Genomic DNA, 19,395 nt, shown 5'->3' on the forward strand with positions numbered 1-19,395 from the left:
CATGGTTCTGACTTTATATTTTGTGGTGGTTAATGGTAAGATTTTGGTTTTCTTTGCTTAGTTTTTCTTTTTGATTGCTGGAGGGGAGCGTGAGTGTGTGCTCTTTTATATAAAAAGATGCAGATTTTTGAGGCAAAACCTGAAGGCTACGTCTATGCTACAGAGATCTTTCGAAAGAAGTCCTTCCAGAGGATCTCCTCCAAAAAAACCTTCTTTTGAAAGAGTGCGTCCACGCAAAAAAGGGGATCAAAAGAATGATCTGCTCTTTTGAAAGAGACCATCCACATATCCCCCACGCTTTCGAAAGTTCGGGCCAGGGATTGAAAAATCAGGCCCCATGAGGACTGCCCTTTCTAAAAGAAGGGCCCGCTGAGTGTCTACACACGTTTTCTGTAAAAAGAAGCTTTTGAAAGGGGGCGCACTTTCTGAAATGGGAGTGGAAGAGTACTTTTGAAAAGAATGCTGTGTTCTTTCAGTTTAATTTCAAAAGAGCACTTTTTGTGTGGAGACACTCCACTGGGTATTTCAAACGAGTCCCTTCTTTCGAAAAATATTTCGAAAGAACTTGCTAGTGTAGATGCAACCAAAATGTTCTGGATGTAACTGAACCAAGGTAAACTGGTTCTGCACCTTATTGAGTTAAAAATACAAATAATTTTAAAGTGGTATGGTTTACTTATAGGGGAAGGACTTGGACATAGGAATTCTAAACAATGATTTAAACAAGACATTTAATTTCTGTTCTGCAGTCTCTAAGCTGTAGATTTTTACTTCTGTCCCATTGGTATTGCAAGGGTTAATGAAAGTTAACCCTCGTAAGTGCTTTGAAAATTCAATGGTCTTGTGAGCATTGAATGTTTTGTTAATATTTTGGCAAGTTCTTTTATAAAGTACTTTTTGCCTTCATTCTTCTATCCAAAATATAGTCCTTTGAATGAAGCAGAGAGGAAGTAAAATGGGTTAGAAAACTCTGCAGGTGAGTCTCGGTGAAGGGGGCGAAGTCTCGGTATGTTGCTGTGGGGATTATGAAAGTCCCATTTTGGCTGAAGTTCAGTTGTTTGCTGTAAGGAGTGGGAAGAGCCAGCAAAGATGCTCGGCTCTGACAGACTTCTGCGTGAAAATCCACTTGGCATCTACCACCTCTCGCTCCAGTTTTCCTGGACTGTAGGGCTCTGATGCCTCAGATGGAAAGGGGAATTAGCCAATGGCAAAGTGGCTCACAACAACCAGGGTGCAGAAGGTAGCTAGGCGTGCAGTTCAGATGGCACAGCCTAAGTGGGCTTGTCCATTGCATGACTGTGGATCTTTGGTTTCCAAACCCAACATTCTGCAGGAAGAATCAGACTCAACAAACTTAATCTTTGAGTTTTTATCCTCCCACAGGCTTGACTCTTGCATGTCTCCTGCGTTCCAAATTGACTGAGGTTATTTCACATGAATAAAAATGTGAACTCTGGCAATCTTCAATGCAAAGCACACTTAACGATTTATCCCCAAACTTGTATAGCCTCTCAGCCTTTCAAAAGGTAGTGTAATGCTGCTTTCACAGCCTACAGACCCATGATTTAGTCTCGTTCTAGTAAGGAGGCTTAAGTACAACAGTTTTTTTTATAGGAGACAAACCATGGTTTTTTCACTGTATTATTGAACCTTATAGAAGCACGTGTATGAAAAAAGCAGTAAGTGGTACATATTTCAAACAGTGGCAAAATTTTTCTTTTGATTACAACGGACATTTTCCCAGCTCAAGAGAAAATTTGTGCTGATAAAACTTTGAAATCACGACCTATGGCAGAAGTATAGCAATCAGATGGTGATGACTTGGATGATTTGTGCTGCTTCACACACTAGTGGGTTATAGGGGTACTGTTTGTATTTAAAGTTAAAAGTGGATTGGTTTGACATGCATATACCAGAAGTAGTCATCGAGGGAACTGAGTAATTAGAATGTCAGATAAAATCAGTCGTTCATCTAGTGTCATATTTGTCTTACAGGGGTGGGTGGGTGTGTGTGTAAAAGAGGGAAAGAAAGAGAACTTGGACAGTTGTAATCTCCTCAGAACCAAGCTTCTTCATAATCCCAGTTGGTCAGTGATTGCTTTATGCCTTGAAGTGTTTGTATCTGTCCCATTTCTAGAATCCCTCCTCCTCTATGTAAAACAAACAAAAAGCTCTATTTGACATAACTGTGGATGTTCTGTGTCAAATGAATTGTTTTGAAAGTAGCATTTGATTTTGCCATATGCCACAATCGATAGCTGTGTTGTCCTTGCAGGAATCTACCCAGTAAGATATTGTATTACTGTAGTGCCCAGAGGCTACACTTAGAATTGGAAGGTCCCTGCTGTTATGCATATGAGAACATGGTGCCTGTCACATTATAAAGGTCTAATTATATTTGTTCTAGAACTTGCTTTTCATTATGATACTGGACTCAAACTAACATATGGAAGTGGGGTCTTAGATCAAATGTAAAATACTGTTTTATATCTGTTAATGGTTTCTCTGGTTAGCAGTGTTCCTACTTTCAACTATCCTCCTCTGTGGTGGAGTTTAGAAGACAGGCTGAGGTTCTGCCAATTTTTTGCCTAGCATGTGTGGGAGTGGGGTGGGGGGCCAGAGGAAGAGATACTAGCTTTTCAAATATAAAAAATAAGAGGATAAGGGATCATATCAGACCCCAGTATATGACAGTAGTGTATTTCTTGGCAATTGAAGCCTACTCAAAGCACAGAACTTTTTAGCTGTATTCAAATCAATTTATCTTTTTTTGTGACCAGATCAATGTAGTATGGTAATACAGAAGACTCATCTCTGATAGTACTTCTTTATTACTCCTGGTACCTTAGATATTTTGGGCATAAATCTCTCTTTTTGTAGCCAATTTTTTCCGTTAAACAAGTTGTTTAACTTGTTAGAATGGTTGCTGTGGAGACACTAGTAATGAATCCACTGGTAAGGTTGACTTTGAGGGTTCTTTGCATGTTAGATAACCTGGCAAATGGACTTTTTAAATCCTCCCATTGACTTGGTATTGGGGTGAAATTATTGTCCCCACTTTTGTAATAACGGTAGAGCACCTTAAAAGGAGTGGCTCTAAAAATCCTGCAGAATCCCTTCAACAGAGGAGCTGTAGAAAAAGTTGTGGGTTGTCTTCCAAGGATTTTCAGAAATACTGGCATAGGGGGAGAGGGGTTGCCGGGGTGGAGGGTGGAGATCAGAAGGGCACGTGGCAGTGTAACCCAAGCTTCCAGAGATTGAGAAGCACTGCTGCCCATAGCCATCAGGTAACAGGTGAGAGAGAACAATACCAAGCTGATCAAGTATAGCAAGTTTGATTAGGAAAGGTGTGTACCAGCAAGTTGCTGAAATGTCCTATAGCACTGGTCCTAGAGATTGGTTCAAGCGTTGGTAGATGGTATTCAAGGTTGCCTTTCCTTGTTCTGCGCACCGCTTGAAAGTGATCTCATAGATGTGTCACAGTTTATCCTTTATTTTCATTAAAGGGGGTGAATGTGTTCAGTTATTTTGAGGAGAGAAAAATAAACAAAACACAATGAAGAAAAAAGTGAATAAGGAAAAGTTTATTTGTTCCCATAACATAAGAACGAGGGTGTCATCAAATGAAATTAATGGATAGCAGGTTTACAACTAACCAATGGAAGTTTTTCTTCATGTAGAGAGCATGGTAGACCTGTGCAGTTCCTTGTTAGAGGATGTTGTGAAGACAAGGGTTCAAAAAAGAACTAGATAATTTCATGGAGGTTAGGTCCATCAATGGCTATTAGCCAGGATGTATAGGAATGGTGTCCCTAGCCTTTGTTTGTCAGTGGCTGGAAATGGATGACAGGAGAGGGATCATTGAACAGAACAGGTAATCATCCATTCCCTCTGGGGCACCTGGCATTTGCCACTGTTGGAACACAGGATACTGGGCTCCATGGACATTTGGTCTGACCTAGTATGGCTGTTCTTAGTCATGAGCTGCTCTCAATCTCCTCTGGGTCTGTTATGAAAACCTAATGAAACGGGGAGCCACCCAGGCTTTTTCCCAAGAGTAGATTTTATGTGCACTTCTTCCTAATTATAGCGGTGTTTGAAGTGATGATGTATCTACAAAGCTCACTGCGCCTGTTGGCAAGGGAGAGAGTCTCTTCTTACCTCACAAACAAAACTATCCATCCAGAAATACCACTTCCGCTACTCTGTCAAAACAAAGGAGACAGACAGATTTTTTTCAATATGAAAAAAAGAGCGACCATCACAAATGTGCTGAATCTATTTTTCAGTACACCACCACCACCAACAAAAAAAAAAAAAAAAAGGTACAGCTGAAATATTTCACCTATGTCTACGTGATATACATCTGGAACTGAACATCTTAACTAACATGCTAGATCTCCCAGAACTTGCTTTAAATCTTATGGCTCTTAAAGTTAAACTTGATGCGAAAAGACAAGGGACATTTTAAAGAATACATCTCTTAAATTGACTGAAATATTTTTAGTGATTTCTCAAGAAATGCTTGTTTTTGAGTTCCATATGAACCTTTTGTCCTTTCCAGTGCTACTTGATTTTTCAGGCTTCATGGAGGACTATGAAGAAGACGCTTGTTGAACACAACAAAATTTGATTGGTTTTGAGTTTGCCAACTTTTTCTCACATAGGCCGTGTCTACGCTAGCCAAAAACTTCGAAATAGCCATGCAAACAGCCATTTCGAAGTTTACTAATGAAGCGCTGAAATACATATTCAGCGCCTCATTAGCATGCGGGCGGCCATGGCACTTCGAAATTGATGCGGCTCATCCAGACGGGGCTCCTTGTCAAAAGGACCCCGGCTACTTTGAAGTCCCCTTATTCCTATCTGCTCATAGGAATAAAGGGACTTAGAAGTAGCCAGAGTCCTTTTGAAAAGGAGCCCCATCTGGATGAGCCACGCGGCAGCGAGCCGTGTCGATTTTGAAGTGCCATGGCTGCCCACATGCTAATGAGGCTCTGAATATGTATTTCAGTGCTTCATTAGTAAACTCTGAAATGGCCATTTTGAAGTTTTTGGCTAGTGCAGACAAAGCCATATTGCTATATATTCTTTTCTTGCCCTAATAAGGAGGAGTTGTTTTTTTTTAACTTCATCTTGTTGAGACCACTTGTCATTGTAATTAGTGTTACACCTCCACTGTGAAAACAGCTTTGTAGTGGTCCTGTAGTGCTTTAAAGACTAACAAAATAATTTATTAGATGATGAGCTTTTGTGGGACAGACCCACTTCTTCAGATCTGGAAAATTCTGATAAATGTAAACTAACACAGAGAATTTAAATTAATTTTTTCCTAACTTTTTTCCTCTATCTTTCTGATAAATGTAAACTGACACAAAGATAATTTATTGGAATTTTCCCAATCTGAAGAAGCAGGTCTATCCCATGAATGCTCATCACCTAACAAATTATTTTGCTAGCCTTTAAAGTGCTACAGCACTACTTTTTCATATTGTGAAGATAAAGGCTAACACAACGACCTCTCTGTGACTATTCAGCTTTGTAGTGGGTTAAGTCAAGAGATCACTGAGTACAACTTGTCTTTCTGTAAAGAGGCTATCTAATAGCAAATGCTTCACAGAGCCTATTTTTATTTCATCATGTGGTTGTTAATAACATTTTGGCAGTGAGCATAATTGGGCTAACAATCCTTCCAGTTGTTTTGCTTATTTAGTCAAGTACCCTAAGAATCCAGCAGAGGGACCAAGCCACACAACCCTTCTTGAAGGCGTATTTTCTCAATGCACTAATTTTGCTGTGAGGGAGGATTTTATACATTCAATACTTTTGTCATAGATTCCCTCAGCAAAGGGAAAATATGGGTGGGTGTGTCTGAGGGAAGAGAAAAACCCAAAAAATATGGGTGGGTGTGTCTGAGGGAAGAGAAAGAACTCTCCTATTTAAGGACCTCCCGGTGGAGTTTAGGGATGATGGGCAAACTTATGAAAAAAACAGGAAGTTGTGAGGCACCTTAATAACTATTAGGCAATTAGCTTTCATGGGTCAGACCTACTTCAGATTATCATCTGAAAAATCTCAAGAAAGGGTTTTTATCCCCAAAAGCTACTATGGTAAACTCTTTCTTATCTGACATTCTATCTACAACTCCCCAATAATTGGCATTTTAACGATAAGCACATTTTAGCTATGTTTTCCATAAGTGAAAATAAATACAGCATAAGTTTACAGTGTGCAATACTACTGTTAAAGTACTCTGCATACATTTGTTTGTTTCTTAATCTCTAATCTTGTTTTTCTTCAGTGTTAGGCACTGCTAGGTATACCGCTCTATTATCCAGAATATTTGAATTTCCAGGAACCTCCTGGTTCTAGGGGCTGCGGAATAGGAAAGAGTTTCCTGTAAATGGATTTGTTCGTCTTCAAGGTGGTCCAGAACTACTTGTTTTCAGCAAGATCTTCATTTGCTTATTCTTAGCACCAGTTCTTCACGGGTTCCTTCAACTTCAGCCTCCCCACCCCCCGGCTCTGAAAACTTTCCCTCTCTAAGCAACGCTCTCCCCCAAGGGTACGACGGGTCGTCTCCTCTCTCTGTGGTACCCGATATGGGCACAGGGTAAGGGCTATCGCACTTGTTCTCTTCCAGTACCTCCAGGCTCTCCCTCCGCCCCTTCAGAGGGGCCCTTGTGTGCCTTTCCTGGGGCTGTCTCGGCTGTGAGCTGGAGCCACTAGGGGGCTCAGGTTGCGGGGAGCTTACAGGGGAGTGACTTCTGCTGATGCGCGAGACAAGGGAAAGCCCATTTCCCCCACCACACGCACCCCGCTGCTGCATCTCTACACCACACCCGTCCCCTCCCCCCCTCCCCCCACTATAAAACGCAGCACCGTGAGAAAGCACCGACCTGGGCCCGAGCCCCGCCGCTGCCCCGCTCTCCCCCGCCGGAGCGCGAGGACTGGACTCCCCAGAAGGAGGCGCCGCTCTCCTGCCCCTAGAGCGCCGCGCAGGCGGGAGGACGAGCCGCTGGCCCGGCAGAGGGGGGCGAGGCGCGGGTCCTCCGCTCGGGCAGGTGCCACCCTGTGAGGCGGGGGCGCGGGCGGGCTGCATATAAGCGAGGCGCGGCAGGGCCAGGGAGCGGCTCCCGGCAGCAGCTGCGGCGGAGCTAGCGGCCGGGCGCTGGCGCCGGAGCCAGAGGGAGGCGGGGCGCTCCCGCCGCAGGCCGGGGCCCGCCGGCGGCATGGGGCGCTACTCGGGCAAGACCTGCCGCCTGCTCTTCATGCTGCTGCTGACCGCCGGCTTCTTTGTGGCCGAGCTGGTCTCCGGCTACCTGGGCAACTCCATCGCGCTGGTGTCGGACGCGTTCAACATGCTCTCCGACCTCATCTCGCTGTGCGTGGGCCTCGGCACCGGGCGCATCGCCCGCCGCGCCCGCCGGGGCCCCAGCGCCACCTTCGGCTACGGCCGCGCCGAGGCGGTGGGAGCGCTGAGCAACGCCGTCTTCCTCACCGCCCTTAACTTCACCATCCTGATGGAGGCGGTGCTGCGCCTGGCCCGGCCCGAGCGCATCGACGGCCCGCAGCTGGTGCTCATCGTGGGGGCGCTGGGCCTGGCCGTCAACATCGTGGGGCTGCTCATCTTCCAGGACTGGAGCTGCGGCTGCCCCCGCGGCCCGCCGCAGACCCGCGCCGGCACCCCGGAGAAGCTGCGGGTGGTGCCCGGGCCCGGGCGCGAGGAGGTGGCCGTGGTGGAGTGTCAGGAGGCGGCTGAAGCAGGTGCCTTTCAGTTGCATCCTGGTTCGCGGCTGGCTCTTCTCCCGGCTGCTCCCCTCCCTCGTTCCCCTCGCCTATTCCGCCTTCCCTTTCTTGCTGTCTCCATTGCCCCAACCCTGCCCGCCGTCCTCACCTCCTTCCCTCCAGCATCTCCTCTTGCCTGTCCTCACCTCCTTCTCTTTGCACCTTCAAACACTGGCCCCAGGCTGGCTCCATCTACACTTGCATTCCTCTTTCCAAAGAGGAGTGCAAGTGAGGAAAATCAAAAATGCAAACGAGATACTGATTTGCATATCATGTGCTTCGTTTGCATAAGGTTTTTGCAGAAGGGATTCTTTCTTCAGAAAGCAGTGTAGACGAGGGTCCTTCAAAAATAAACCACATCTTCGAAAGAACCCTTCTTGTGCAAACAAAATAGCTGCTGCATCCACACTATAGTTCCCTTTCAACAGGGGAATGCAAATGAGGCAAATCAGAAATGCAAATTAAGTGCCAATTTACATCTCATGCTTCATTTGCATAACTGCATTTTCCAAAGAGAGTCTTTAGAAAGAAAAACAGCAGTGTTGATGGAGTTCTTTCAAAGTACCACCCTGTTTTTGAAAGCACCTTTCTTCTTATTTTTTTTTCTAAAAGAGCCTTGCTCTGTGATTATCCCAGGGCAGTTTTATGATCTGTGAGAGCCAGGAGATCAGATGAGATAACCACAGAGGTCTCTTCTGGCCTTGGAATCTATGAAGCTCCCCTTTTCTGTGTTCCTCTCCTTCCTCCCATTGTTTTTCTGGCCTATTTTGTATAGCTCTTTTTGGCTATTGTGTCGTCCTAATGGTTTAGTTATAGCTCTTCCTTGGTCGGTTGAGGGGGAGGGAGGCAGAGGGAAAGACAACTTTAAAATAAAAGGAAACATTCTCTTATTTACTGTTTGTGGTGGAATCTCCTCCAAAATCTGCTTGAATGGTAACCACAGAGTGAACAAACACCATGGAAACATTACATATTTCACTCTTATATGTATATTACCATGTATTTTTCGAAATAGACAGGTAGTAAAGGGTGGTTGGTTGACCTTTCTTGTTGGATTTATGTTTGTTTCTCTGTAAATTAAGTTGGTGTTGAAAAGATTGGTTTTTTTTTTCTTTTTATTTGTAGAATTTATACACAACACAGGGTTTCTTCTTTGAATGCAGGTGATTCCCTGAACACTCAGGAAAGTCCTGGAGATGAGACAGTACAGAAAAAACAGAAAAAGTTTGCAGCTTTGAACATCAGAGGTACAATTATTTTTAAAAAATTTTCAACTGGAGCAGGCCAAACTTTTCCAAATTTTATTTTTTTTAATTTGCTTTTATAATTGCAATGAAGATAAAAATGATAGTTTTCACAACTTACTACTAACTGTAGGGGGTTTTTTATAGATCTCGGTCAGGTCTGCAAATATTTCAAAATGACAACGATTGCCTCAATAAAATCAATAGAGCATTTGAGGGTCTGGCCCTTTGTGTGTGTTCACATTTGTAATTTTGATTCTACCTTTTTAAACAGCTTCATCTTCAAAGACGCTTCCATTTATTTAAATAGTGATTGTGGTCCCCGGGATCTTCTTTTCTGTCTTAGATGTTAGGTATTTCTAGAGGGTCACCACAATAATATTTCAATAGTGTTAGTTGAAGTGCTGGAGCACAGTTTCCTTAAAGACTGATATCAATGATGCCCCATAGTCAGTTGCAAAAGGAGCACGGAAGTTTAGTGGTCCTGCAGCTCTGTTGTTCCATGGACTGCTTTATGGCAGAGACCTCTTATGGATCACCTCTTCTCCAAGCAACCCTGTCCTCACATTTGCTTTTCAAAATACTTTCTGCCCAACGCTAGAAAGGACGCCATGGAGCTCTGGCTATCTGCTGAATGAAATTTGCAAATCACACTATTCTCATCGGTAACCTTCATGCACATAAAAATAAACAAAACTAAATATGTGCATATATATCCTGAATGCCCCAACTGCATCCCGAGTATGTGATTTTTAAATGCACTTTCTATTTAAAAACAAAATTTCCCACCAGTAATACTTAGTATTTTATTTCATCAAAACGCTGCTAAAATGTTAGATGTTTTGCTTGATTTACTTGATCACAGGTCACCATCTCTTGCACCATTATGATGTTCTCACATCCATTTTGTGGATCATATCAAGTAAATCCAGCTAAGAGGTTGGTCATGTCAGGAGAATGACTGACTCTTCTTAGTATATGGTAACAGTCTGCAAAGTATTTTCATCATTATACTAATGCAAAAAAGTATTTTGCAAAACTGCACCGTGTCCTAAAACACTGGTATTTGAACATCTAGAGGTCAGCTTCAGCCGACCTGCATAGTGCATGTGACATCCTCAGAATACAACATACTGGTACCTGGAACGCTCCAGTGTTCATTTTAAACCCTGTATCCAGGGCTGCTGACAGGAGGCAGAAGGGGTAAAGCAGGCAATTGCACCAGGGCTCAGAAATGTAGAATGGCCTGGAGTTTCCAGCTGCCACTGCTGTAGCAGTGGTGGCAGCAGCGCCCCAAGACCCTTTTGAATTGCCACCTGAATGGCACCCCACACAGCTCTGAGGGCTGGGGAGGTCAGGGGGGATGATGGGACGTGCTGCAGTCTGGGCGGCACTAAGGGCTGACTGCTCTTGGCCTCACCCCTTCCGCTCAAGGTTCCACCCCTTCTGGCAGTGTGGATCCCGGATCCCACACACCTTGCCCTGCAGCCTGCAGTGGCTGTCAGCCCCATTGACTATCGTCTGACTTTGCTCAGAGTAGCTCTAATTCATTCAGTGCTCAGAATATGAGCTATGCTGAGCAGCCCATTCCTCTTAAGGTTCCCAATATCTCTCACAGCAGTGGAACTGGATCAGTATTAGCAACAGGGAGGCATTTTTAGAAGATTTCCCTAATGTAGACATCCACTGTTAGCATCCTAAAAGTATAGGGAAATTGCAGCTTGCCTATACTTCTTATTAGGGCAGAAGTAAACTCAGCAGGACACATTCAAATCTACTTTAATTTTAAATGGGAAGCAATGATACTGTCACCAGTTCTACAGCTAAAACTACATTGAGGACTCTTAAGACCTTTAAATAGTGTTACCATATTTGAACTTTCAAAAAAGGAGACACCTGTGAGAAGGAGCGTACCTTTACCAGAATCTACCAATTCATGGGTCGTGGCCACACTAGCCCCTCCTTTCGGAAGAGCTATGGTAATGTGGCACTTCAGAATATACTAATGAGATGCTGCCTTGATAAGCAGCACCTCATTAGCACGATGGCAGCTACACGTGCTTTGAAACTGCTGGTTTCAAAATGCACGCTGCCCATGTAGCTGGGGGCCTTTCAAAACGACCCCCCTGATTTTGAAAGCCTTTTGTTCCCAAAACCAAATGGGAAGAAGGGGCTTTCGAAATTAGGGGGCCATTTCAAAAGGCCTAAGGCTACATGGGCAGCACATGTTTGAAAACTGACAGTTTCAAAGCGCGTGTGCCACCATTATGCTAAATCGGTGCTGCATATTCATGGCAGCACCTCATTAGCGTAATCTGAAGTGCCACATTACCATAGCCCTTCTGAAAGGAGAGGCTAGTGTGGCCACGGCCATGTTGTACTAGTTATACTAGAGTGAGCTAGTAGACACTGATGCAGGTACACTCCCTTTCGGGGTGTCCTTGTTTTTTGAAAGTTCAAATATGGTAACCCTACCTTTAAGTACCTGGTTGCTCTGGAAAACTGAAAGACTACGTCGACACATGCCCCTCCTTTTCGGAAGGGGCATGTAAATGAAGTGGGTTGAAAACGTCACTGAGGCGTTGATCTGAACGTTCAGCGCCTCGTGCATAATGGCAGCCACCCAGAGTGTCAAAAGGGCTGCTTTCGAATTGCAAACTAGTCGTGTAGGTGGGGTTCCTTTGAAAGGAAGCCCCGATTTTGAAAGCACCTTTCTTCCCAATTTTTTGGGGGAAGAAAGATGCTTTAGAAATCAGGGTCTCCTTTTGAAGGAACCCTGTCTATGTGGCTAGTTTGCAATTCTAAAGCAGCAGTTCTGATGCTCTGGGTGGCAGCCATTATGCAAATGAGGCACTGAATATTGGTATCAGCAGCTCATTAGCATTTCACCCTCTTCATTTACGTGTCCCTTCCGAAAGGGAGGGGCATGGGTAGAGGTAGCCAAAGGGAGAGTTCTCTTTACCTTACCATGAAGAAATGTATTTCATCTGAAAGTTAAGGCTTAATGAGTACAAGCTGATCCTCTTTCATCCAGCATCCTTGGGACCTGACCAGTGCCAGACATGAGAATTTGACAGACAATGGCTACGTCTACACGTGCCCCAAACTTCGAAATGGCCATTTGCATGGCCATTTCGAAGTTTACTAATGTAGCGCTGAAATGCATATTCAGCGCTTCATTAACATGCGGGCGGCAGCAGCGCTTTGAAATTGACGCGCCTCGCCGCCGCGCGGCGCGTCCAGACGGGGCTCCTTTTCGAAAGGGCCCCGCCTATTTCGAAGTCCCCTTATTCCCATGAGCTCATGGGAATAAGGGGACTTCGAAGTAGGTGGCTTCCTTTCGAAAAGGAGCCCCGTCTGGACGCGCCACGCGGCGGCGAGGCGCGTCAATTTCGAAGCGCTGCTGCCGCCCGCATGCTAATGAAGCGCTGAATATGCATTTCAGCGCTTCATTAGTAAACTTCGAAATGGCCATGCAAATGGCCATTTCGAAGTTTGGGGCACGTGTAGACACGGCCAATGGCAGGTTAATATTTTCTAGCACTTTGCCAACATTTACACTGCTTACTGGGCTCTTAGAAGACACTGAGGGGGTAAATTACAGCTGTTCTGGAGTTCTGGATTAGAGAGGTTCAGCCTGTACCTTGCCTTGAATTGAGACTCATCTAGCAGTATTACCTCCCTTTCCCAGGTAAGGGGTCAGCATTTGACCCAAAACTGGCAAGGAGTGATAGCAAAGGCACTGTTCTCAGCATGAGGAATTTTCATGTACACAGCACTGCAAAGTGAAAACTCTCAGCTGAGCACTAGTGGGTGCAAGAGGGAGCTACATGCAGCCATCCTAATTGAGAAAGAGATTATGTAGAAGCGTAATTTTAACAGTGAATGTAAATGGAAGTTTTCAAAAGAGGCAGCTCTGCTATCTCCCTGACACCCCAAAATAAAAAGTTAGAGCATTACCATCTAACATCAGTTGTATTAAAATGCAGGCATAGCTGAGGGAGATTGTTAGAAAGCACATCAGGAGAAAAATGCTTAAATTTGCTAAAAGGAAACAAGATCCTAAGATTACTATGAATGTGTAGCACGCACATGCTTTTACTTAATATAACAAACAGGGTTGGCCTAGAGATGTATTACTGACTGCCTTTAAAATTCATACACTTTTTTCCTTCTGTGCCCATGGAAGTAAGTGGAAGAACTGTATGTGGTGGTCTCTGAACTTGTAGTAGTACAAATACTTATACTAAAAGAGATGAAATGAAGTGGCAAAATTTGGACCCAAACTGAGTTATTTTCCAAGTCTGAGGGCAGATGAGTTGAGATGTTTTTGTTAATTTGTCAGTTAATAGAGCTAAGTGAGTTATGAAGCTCAGATCAGGATCCAAACTTGTCCAGTGTTTGGATTTGTACACCTGGTTCAGGCCCACCTCTATATCACGTGCATTCAGAAGTTTTCCCCTCCTTTGAAAGTGGCTGTTTAGCTATATTGCTGCTACTGTTTCAGAACTCAGCAAGGTCATAGAACAGCTATCAAAGGAGAATAATTAATAGAGCTACTTGGAAGTGGACTACATTCCCCTTAGCAACATGTTATTGGATTAATCATGATCACCATCTTTTACAGGCCCAGCTCTTAGCTAAAATAGTTTGATCAGAAGCCTTGTGTGTTGGAATAGTGTTCCGTGCTAACTTCTGTGGATCTGTTACGGAGCCTAAACATTTAATAACCAAGTGTATTTATACAGCTGTGTAGTTTTTGAAGTTCAGTCCCACACCTGAATCCATCCATTTTTTTCATTCTCAAAGATGATCTTGCGAGTTTTATAGCTGATCATGGTTCTGATTTCCTAACGCTGCAGTTCTGTCAAACAGTCAGTTCAAAAGTCTTTTATCGGTTCATTTGGATTCCCCCACCCCACCCCCAAATGAAAGTTAATGCAAATACTGTATTGTCATTTGTTTCAGGTGTTCTTTTACATGTCATGGGAGATGCACTTGGCTCTGTGGTTGTAGTGGTTGCTGCTGCGATATTCTATGCACTTCCCCTGGATGCCAATGCTCCATGCAACTGGCAGTGTTACATTGATCCAAGCCTGACGATAGTTATGGTGGTCATCATTTTGTCCTCTGCCTTCCCACTTATCAAAGAGACAGCAACCATTTTGCTGCAGATAGCTCCCAAAGGTGTTGATATACAAGCACTGAGTAAGTCAAATTTGTTACTGAGTTTTTAGTAATTACAATGGCATATTTTAGTGCTGGTGTTTATTTCTGGAATGACATGTTTGGATTATATACTCATAGCAGCTGTAAATTCTCAAGAACTGTGAGAAATGGAATCACATGTTTGTGTCCTAGCAACATGTCTCAAATCCCTGTGGATTAGTTAAAGCATGCAGTCTGAGACTGTGGTATTCCAACAGTACATAAAAATACCAGACCTTGAGCTGTAAAACAATCCACACAAAATATATCAGATGAAAAACACTGAATTATAATACCTCCTGTCCAAGGATCCCAAAGTGCTTTAGTCAATTGACAGTAGCATGATTTCTTAATTTTAACTTTTTAAATACGCACACAGGGTTCTATTTGAATTCCCTATTCTGCTCAGCTCAGAGCATGGTGTAAGACGTGGTCTCTGTCCCCAGGAGATTAAAGTCTAGCATTGATCCTACAATATGCTCAGTTCTGGCAGTGATGGACTGAGTACCCTCAATTTGTTTTGAAGCCAGTAAGTATTAAAGGCATGTCCAAAGGACTGGTTCCAAAGTTAAACTTAGGGCAGACCCTGGAGGACTAGGAGAAAGTGAAGTTTGCAGGAGGGTTTAACTACTTTTTAAAAAGCCATACATTTATATCTCAGATGGAAGAGCATTGATATCTTTCCTGATCACTGTGGCTTTTAAACACCATTCCTCATAATAAATAGAAATTTGCAACTGACCCTCACCAACCATTTCTCTTTTAAATTATTTTCTCTTATGTTTTCTAGTGGAGAAACTAGCTGATGTGCCAGGAGTTAGAAGCCTTCATGAGGTGCATGTCTGGGAATTGGCAGGAGGGAAAAATATTGCAACCCTTCATGTCAAGTGTCAAACCGCTTCTGATTATGAAGATGCCTCTTATAAAATGAGGGAGGTTTTCCATGAAGCAGGAATCCATTCTGTGACCATCCAACCAGAGTATATTGACCACAAGGCCTCTGACCTAACGTGCAGCTCACCCTGTATCTCTAAAGCTTGTGCTTCTCAGCTGTGTTGCCCTCAGCAGGAAGTTGCAGTTACTCATATTAATGGTTATCCTGGGAAAAATATCCTTCCCTCAACTCTGTGTCAAGACAATAGTTTAAATAAAAATGGCATTGAAATCCCTATTGAGCATACGTTGACAGGCGATGGAATTCAAAATACAGATGACAAACCATATCTGCACAGTACACAATTTTAAAACCATTAATCTTGCATTTCATAATTTCTGTATGAAACAAAGCCCAGTGGCCAAAAAGTCAAAGGCCATTTGTTGGAACTGAAGTGCATGTTGGAAAAGCCATCTGTGTTGTAGCTATAACCAAAACATGTAAAAACCTGTTAACTGAAATAAGGGTTATCATCTTTTTTGCATCCTCCTAAATAGCTGTAATGCATGTTAACACTAATTTCTTGAGTTAACTAAATGGGAACTTTTATTTTTAGAGTGTAGGAGGTATATGGCAGCATAGACTGATGCTCGCAGTTTGTGGCCAATGGCTCTGGGAAATAAACTCTGGTCTTCTTACTGGAAGGGGCTGCTTAATGGAAGCCCTGTAGCACATTGATTCTACTGGAGTGAAGTATTTTATCATAAAGGTATTTAGTTGATAGGGTTGTTTTAACTAATCGTTACTTTCAGTTTACATAGGAGTTTTCAGTTATAACCATAATTCTTGTACTGTGAACTGTGAGACCATGAATGAAGTCAGTCTGATAGTGGAAAACACACTCAGGAATGTTTTACTTTCATTATTTTCCGGACTGCCTCTTGTTTTGAGGGGATGGAGCAGAAGCCACTTTCTGTCTTCTCTTATGATAGTGGTTTTTTTTAACCTTAGTATCTTTATTTGTGATTGGTCAGCAAGTGTATTCTTTGGACATTAAAGCATAAGAAGATTTGATAATTAATGTAGTATGAGGATTGCATCTGCTCCAGTAAAGGGAAATGCAGATGCTCACCCACTTAATGCTATGCTTGTTTTCCATTTTAATTGGTCAGCAAAACAAACTGGCTGTGCCTACATGGCCCTTTAGCAGAGCACTGGTGCTGGCAGTGCTGTGCTAATGATAGTTCAAGGAATTGGAAATGGAGGACCATTTGCAAACTCCTGTGGCTAATTAGCGTAGCCGTGTGAGATTTTTCTGTTGGCACGAGGGTGCCAGCAATACAGAGGCCATGTGGATGTGCCTCTGCCAGATAAGCCCCCCTCTGTCGCCAGTCCCTTATGCCACTGAGTTTTAGAAAGTAGATATTACCACAGTGGGTTTAATTCATCAAGGTAGATAGGAATTACTGTGATTTTTAACATACAATATCTTAGTTGTCATTCATAACGAACAAATAATTAGCGTTACCTATTTATGAAGAGTTTTCACTCTGCAATTCCATTATTTTAATGACTCAGTTCAATCTTTCATTTATTAAGAAAGTCCCTTAAATTTGATACACAATCTTTATACTTAGAGTGCTTTTTAAAAACTATTGGGAGTTCATTGCCTTGATTTTATCATAGTAGCTTCTTTGGGTTCATTTTAAATGTTTTAAGCTTCCCACCCTCCCCCACAGTGTTATGTTATGTGCACAAATGCAATTACCACTCGGAAACGCACCCTCTTAGGTATAAGTATCAGAAAGGTAGCCATGTTAGTCTGTATCTTCAAGAACAACAAGAAGTCCCGTGGCACCTTATCTGTTAGTCTGTAAGGTACCACAGGAGTTCTTGTTGTCCTCTTATTTATGTTTTTAGAATCCTTTCTCCAGCATTTTGAGGAAAAACAAGGTGCCTCACCCTTGCACCAAGATGGGGATTAGGCCTGGGCTGAGTCTTCCTTTCCAAGAGGGAACACTACAACCTACCTATGCTGGCTGAGGATGCCATTTGACCTCATCGTGTTAGACAGTTCAGTTCAACCAGTGCTCAAAATCAGAGCATTCAAAATGGGTTCATTTTCATTATCCTACTTACACAAGATAAACTGCCTATTTATTTGGTGTCCCGTAATTCAGAATCACCTTGGAAGTGTGGGAAAAGAGATTCTGTTCCTGAGCTAATACATTTCCGGTACCTATTGGTTAGACTAATTTGAAAGTATCACACCCATATAGTTACATTCTCTTAAAATAATATTAAAGTAAGACAATAAAGCACACAGCCTGATTTCTCATTTTCTGAGGGAGGCATTGTAATACCCATTTAAGATCTATATTTATTCTTTGTAAGCTGCTTTTTATCTCTTGGGTAAATAGATATATTTTTAATAAATTTTATGTTGACCTTGCTGTCTTTTTGACCTAATCATTCCATTGATGTTAGTTGCAAGTTTGGGTATAAGGACAGCAGTCATGCTATAAAGGCTATTGCACAAAATGACAAGTGAGGAAACTGTCTTTTTATACTGCTCTGCCTTTTGAAAGAAGATGGCACAAGCTTCATTTGGGTTTTATATGGTGTTTGAAATTTATTTTCCTTTTTATCTAACTTATTTATATTTCCTTTTGAGAATTAAAGAAATGGCAAAATCTTTTACCCAAAAATATAAGTAATGTAGTGGAACTTTAAAACCCCCACACCTTCATACTTGTGTAAATATATCTTAAATAAGGTTACTAGGTTTTGTATTAAGTTTGAAAGATTTCTTTTTGGTATTGTTTGTTACTCTGGAATTACAGATTCTAATAAATGAGCACTGTCTTGATGTTTGCTTATGTACCATCTTCTTTCTCTTCTTGCTTCCAATGTTTGTTAAAAACGTTGATTACCTACTTCTGTTTTTTTATACTGTAACCTGAATATCAAGTGAAGTAATTCTCTTCTATTTATGTGCTTACCTGTTAATACACTTTATCTGTGACCTTTGAAGAGATAAGCCAATATCACGGAGTATAGAAATCTTCAGATGCAAAAGTAAAATGGCTTCAGACTTTGCTTTATTGAACTAAATCTGTTTAAATTACTTAAGTACATTTAATCCACCATGTATGGTGGATGCACCTGCAAGTGATAAAAGTTTTGAAAGTGATAAATGTGGTGCCTTATATGAAGGCTTCTCTGTAAGCATTTGTTGCAAACACTGAGTTACGTTGCTTAAAAATGTGCCTTTTCTGCCTTTGTACAATATATGCTTTGAATAATATACAATTACTTTGATCATTGAAGTCCCTGAATTGTGAACTTCTCATTTATTAACTGTTGAATTTTTTTCAATGTGTTAGATGCACTTTTCTATTTTCAGAGAAAAGAAAGGACAGAGGTGCTGTAAATAAAATGTTTTTAAAGAAATTTGCAGTCCCGTAGTTGATATTTATTAAAAACTGGAGCCCTAAAGTCAATATATGAAATTTAAATGTGTTCATGATTGTTAAGGACCAATCTTGAGCCAAGGACTTGTTGATACTTGACTTCATTGTGAATCTTGCCTGGGAAAGAACAATAGGTTTGAGCTGAAACAACTATTTTTCAAACGTGTTCAGCATCCAACAGCTCTCTTTAAGAAACATGGAAACTACTGGATGTTGAAAGTATGGGCTCCCACTGTTCATCTTCAGGCAGCCAATTTTGGAGTGTATTTAGAGCTCTTGATACTGAGCAGGGAAGCCTAAAAAGGGGTACTGGCTACAGCCAGGCATAGTGCATAGGGAATGCAAGTGCTGGGTTCAGTGTTATTGAATAGTCACATTTACTGTTCCTGTACTGGCTTCTGAGCAACTTGTGACCTTTGATGTAGTTTCTGAGTGTGAATCAGAGTCAGCTAAGAGGCTGAACAGAGCACACTCAACATATTCTGGGCCTCAAAACTAGACAGGATTTAAATCTAGGTCTCCACTTGTGAAAGTTACCCTTGGACTCTTAATCCACTGTGTTAATTGCTCCCATGATGAAGCTGTTGCTGTTTACCATCTGGGAAAATGCTAACAAAGAGTCAAATATGTGTAACAGTGGCACTAGTGAGAAAATGAGGGCAAGAGGCACCTGTGTCCTGCGAACCTCATCTCGTGCCCTGGCACAGGAGCAAGGCAGGATACCCTTCTAGTTCTGAGCACCAACGTATGCATTAGCGGGCCAGATCTTCAAAGCAGGCCTCTAATCCTCGGAGTGCACTGCAGCTTG

At 42.5% G+C, this 19,395-nt stretch overlaps 1 protein-coding gene across 1 annotated transcript; it reads left to right on the forward strand.

Annotated features, from left to right (window-relative positions):
* Positions 1-6,919: 6,919 nt before the first annotated feature.
* SLC30A10 (solute carrier family 30 member 10) lies at positions 6,920-18,530 on the forward strand. The gene is made up of 4 exons (XM_074988609.1): positions 6,920-7,767; positions 8,952-9,035; positions 14,001-14,240; positions 15,031-18,530. Exons 1-4 carry the CDS (start codon positions 7,233-7,235, stop codon positions 15,483-15,485), a joined length of 1,314 nt encoding a protein of 437 aa, XP_074844710.1. The 5' UTR covers positions 6,920-7,232; the 3' UTR covers positions 15,486-18,530.
* Positions 18,531-19,395: the final 865 nt, after the last annotated feature.

This window comes from Carettochelys insculpta, chromosome 3 (genome assembly GCF_033958435.1).
Source record: "Carettochelys insculpta isolate YL-2023 chromosome 3, ASM3395843v1, whole genome shotgun sequence".
Lineage (NCBI taxonomy): Eukaryota > Metazoa > Chordata > Testudines > Carettochelyidae > Carettochelys > Carettochelys insculpta.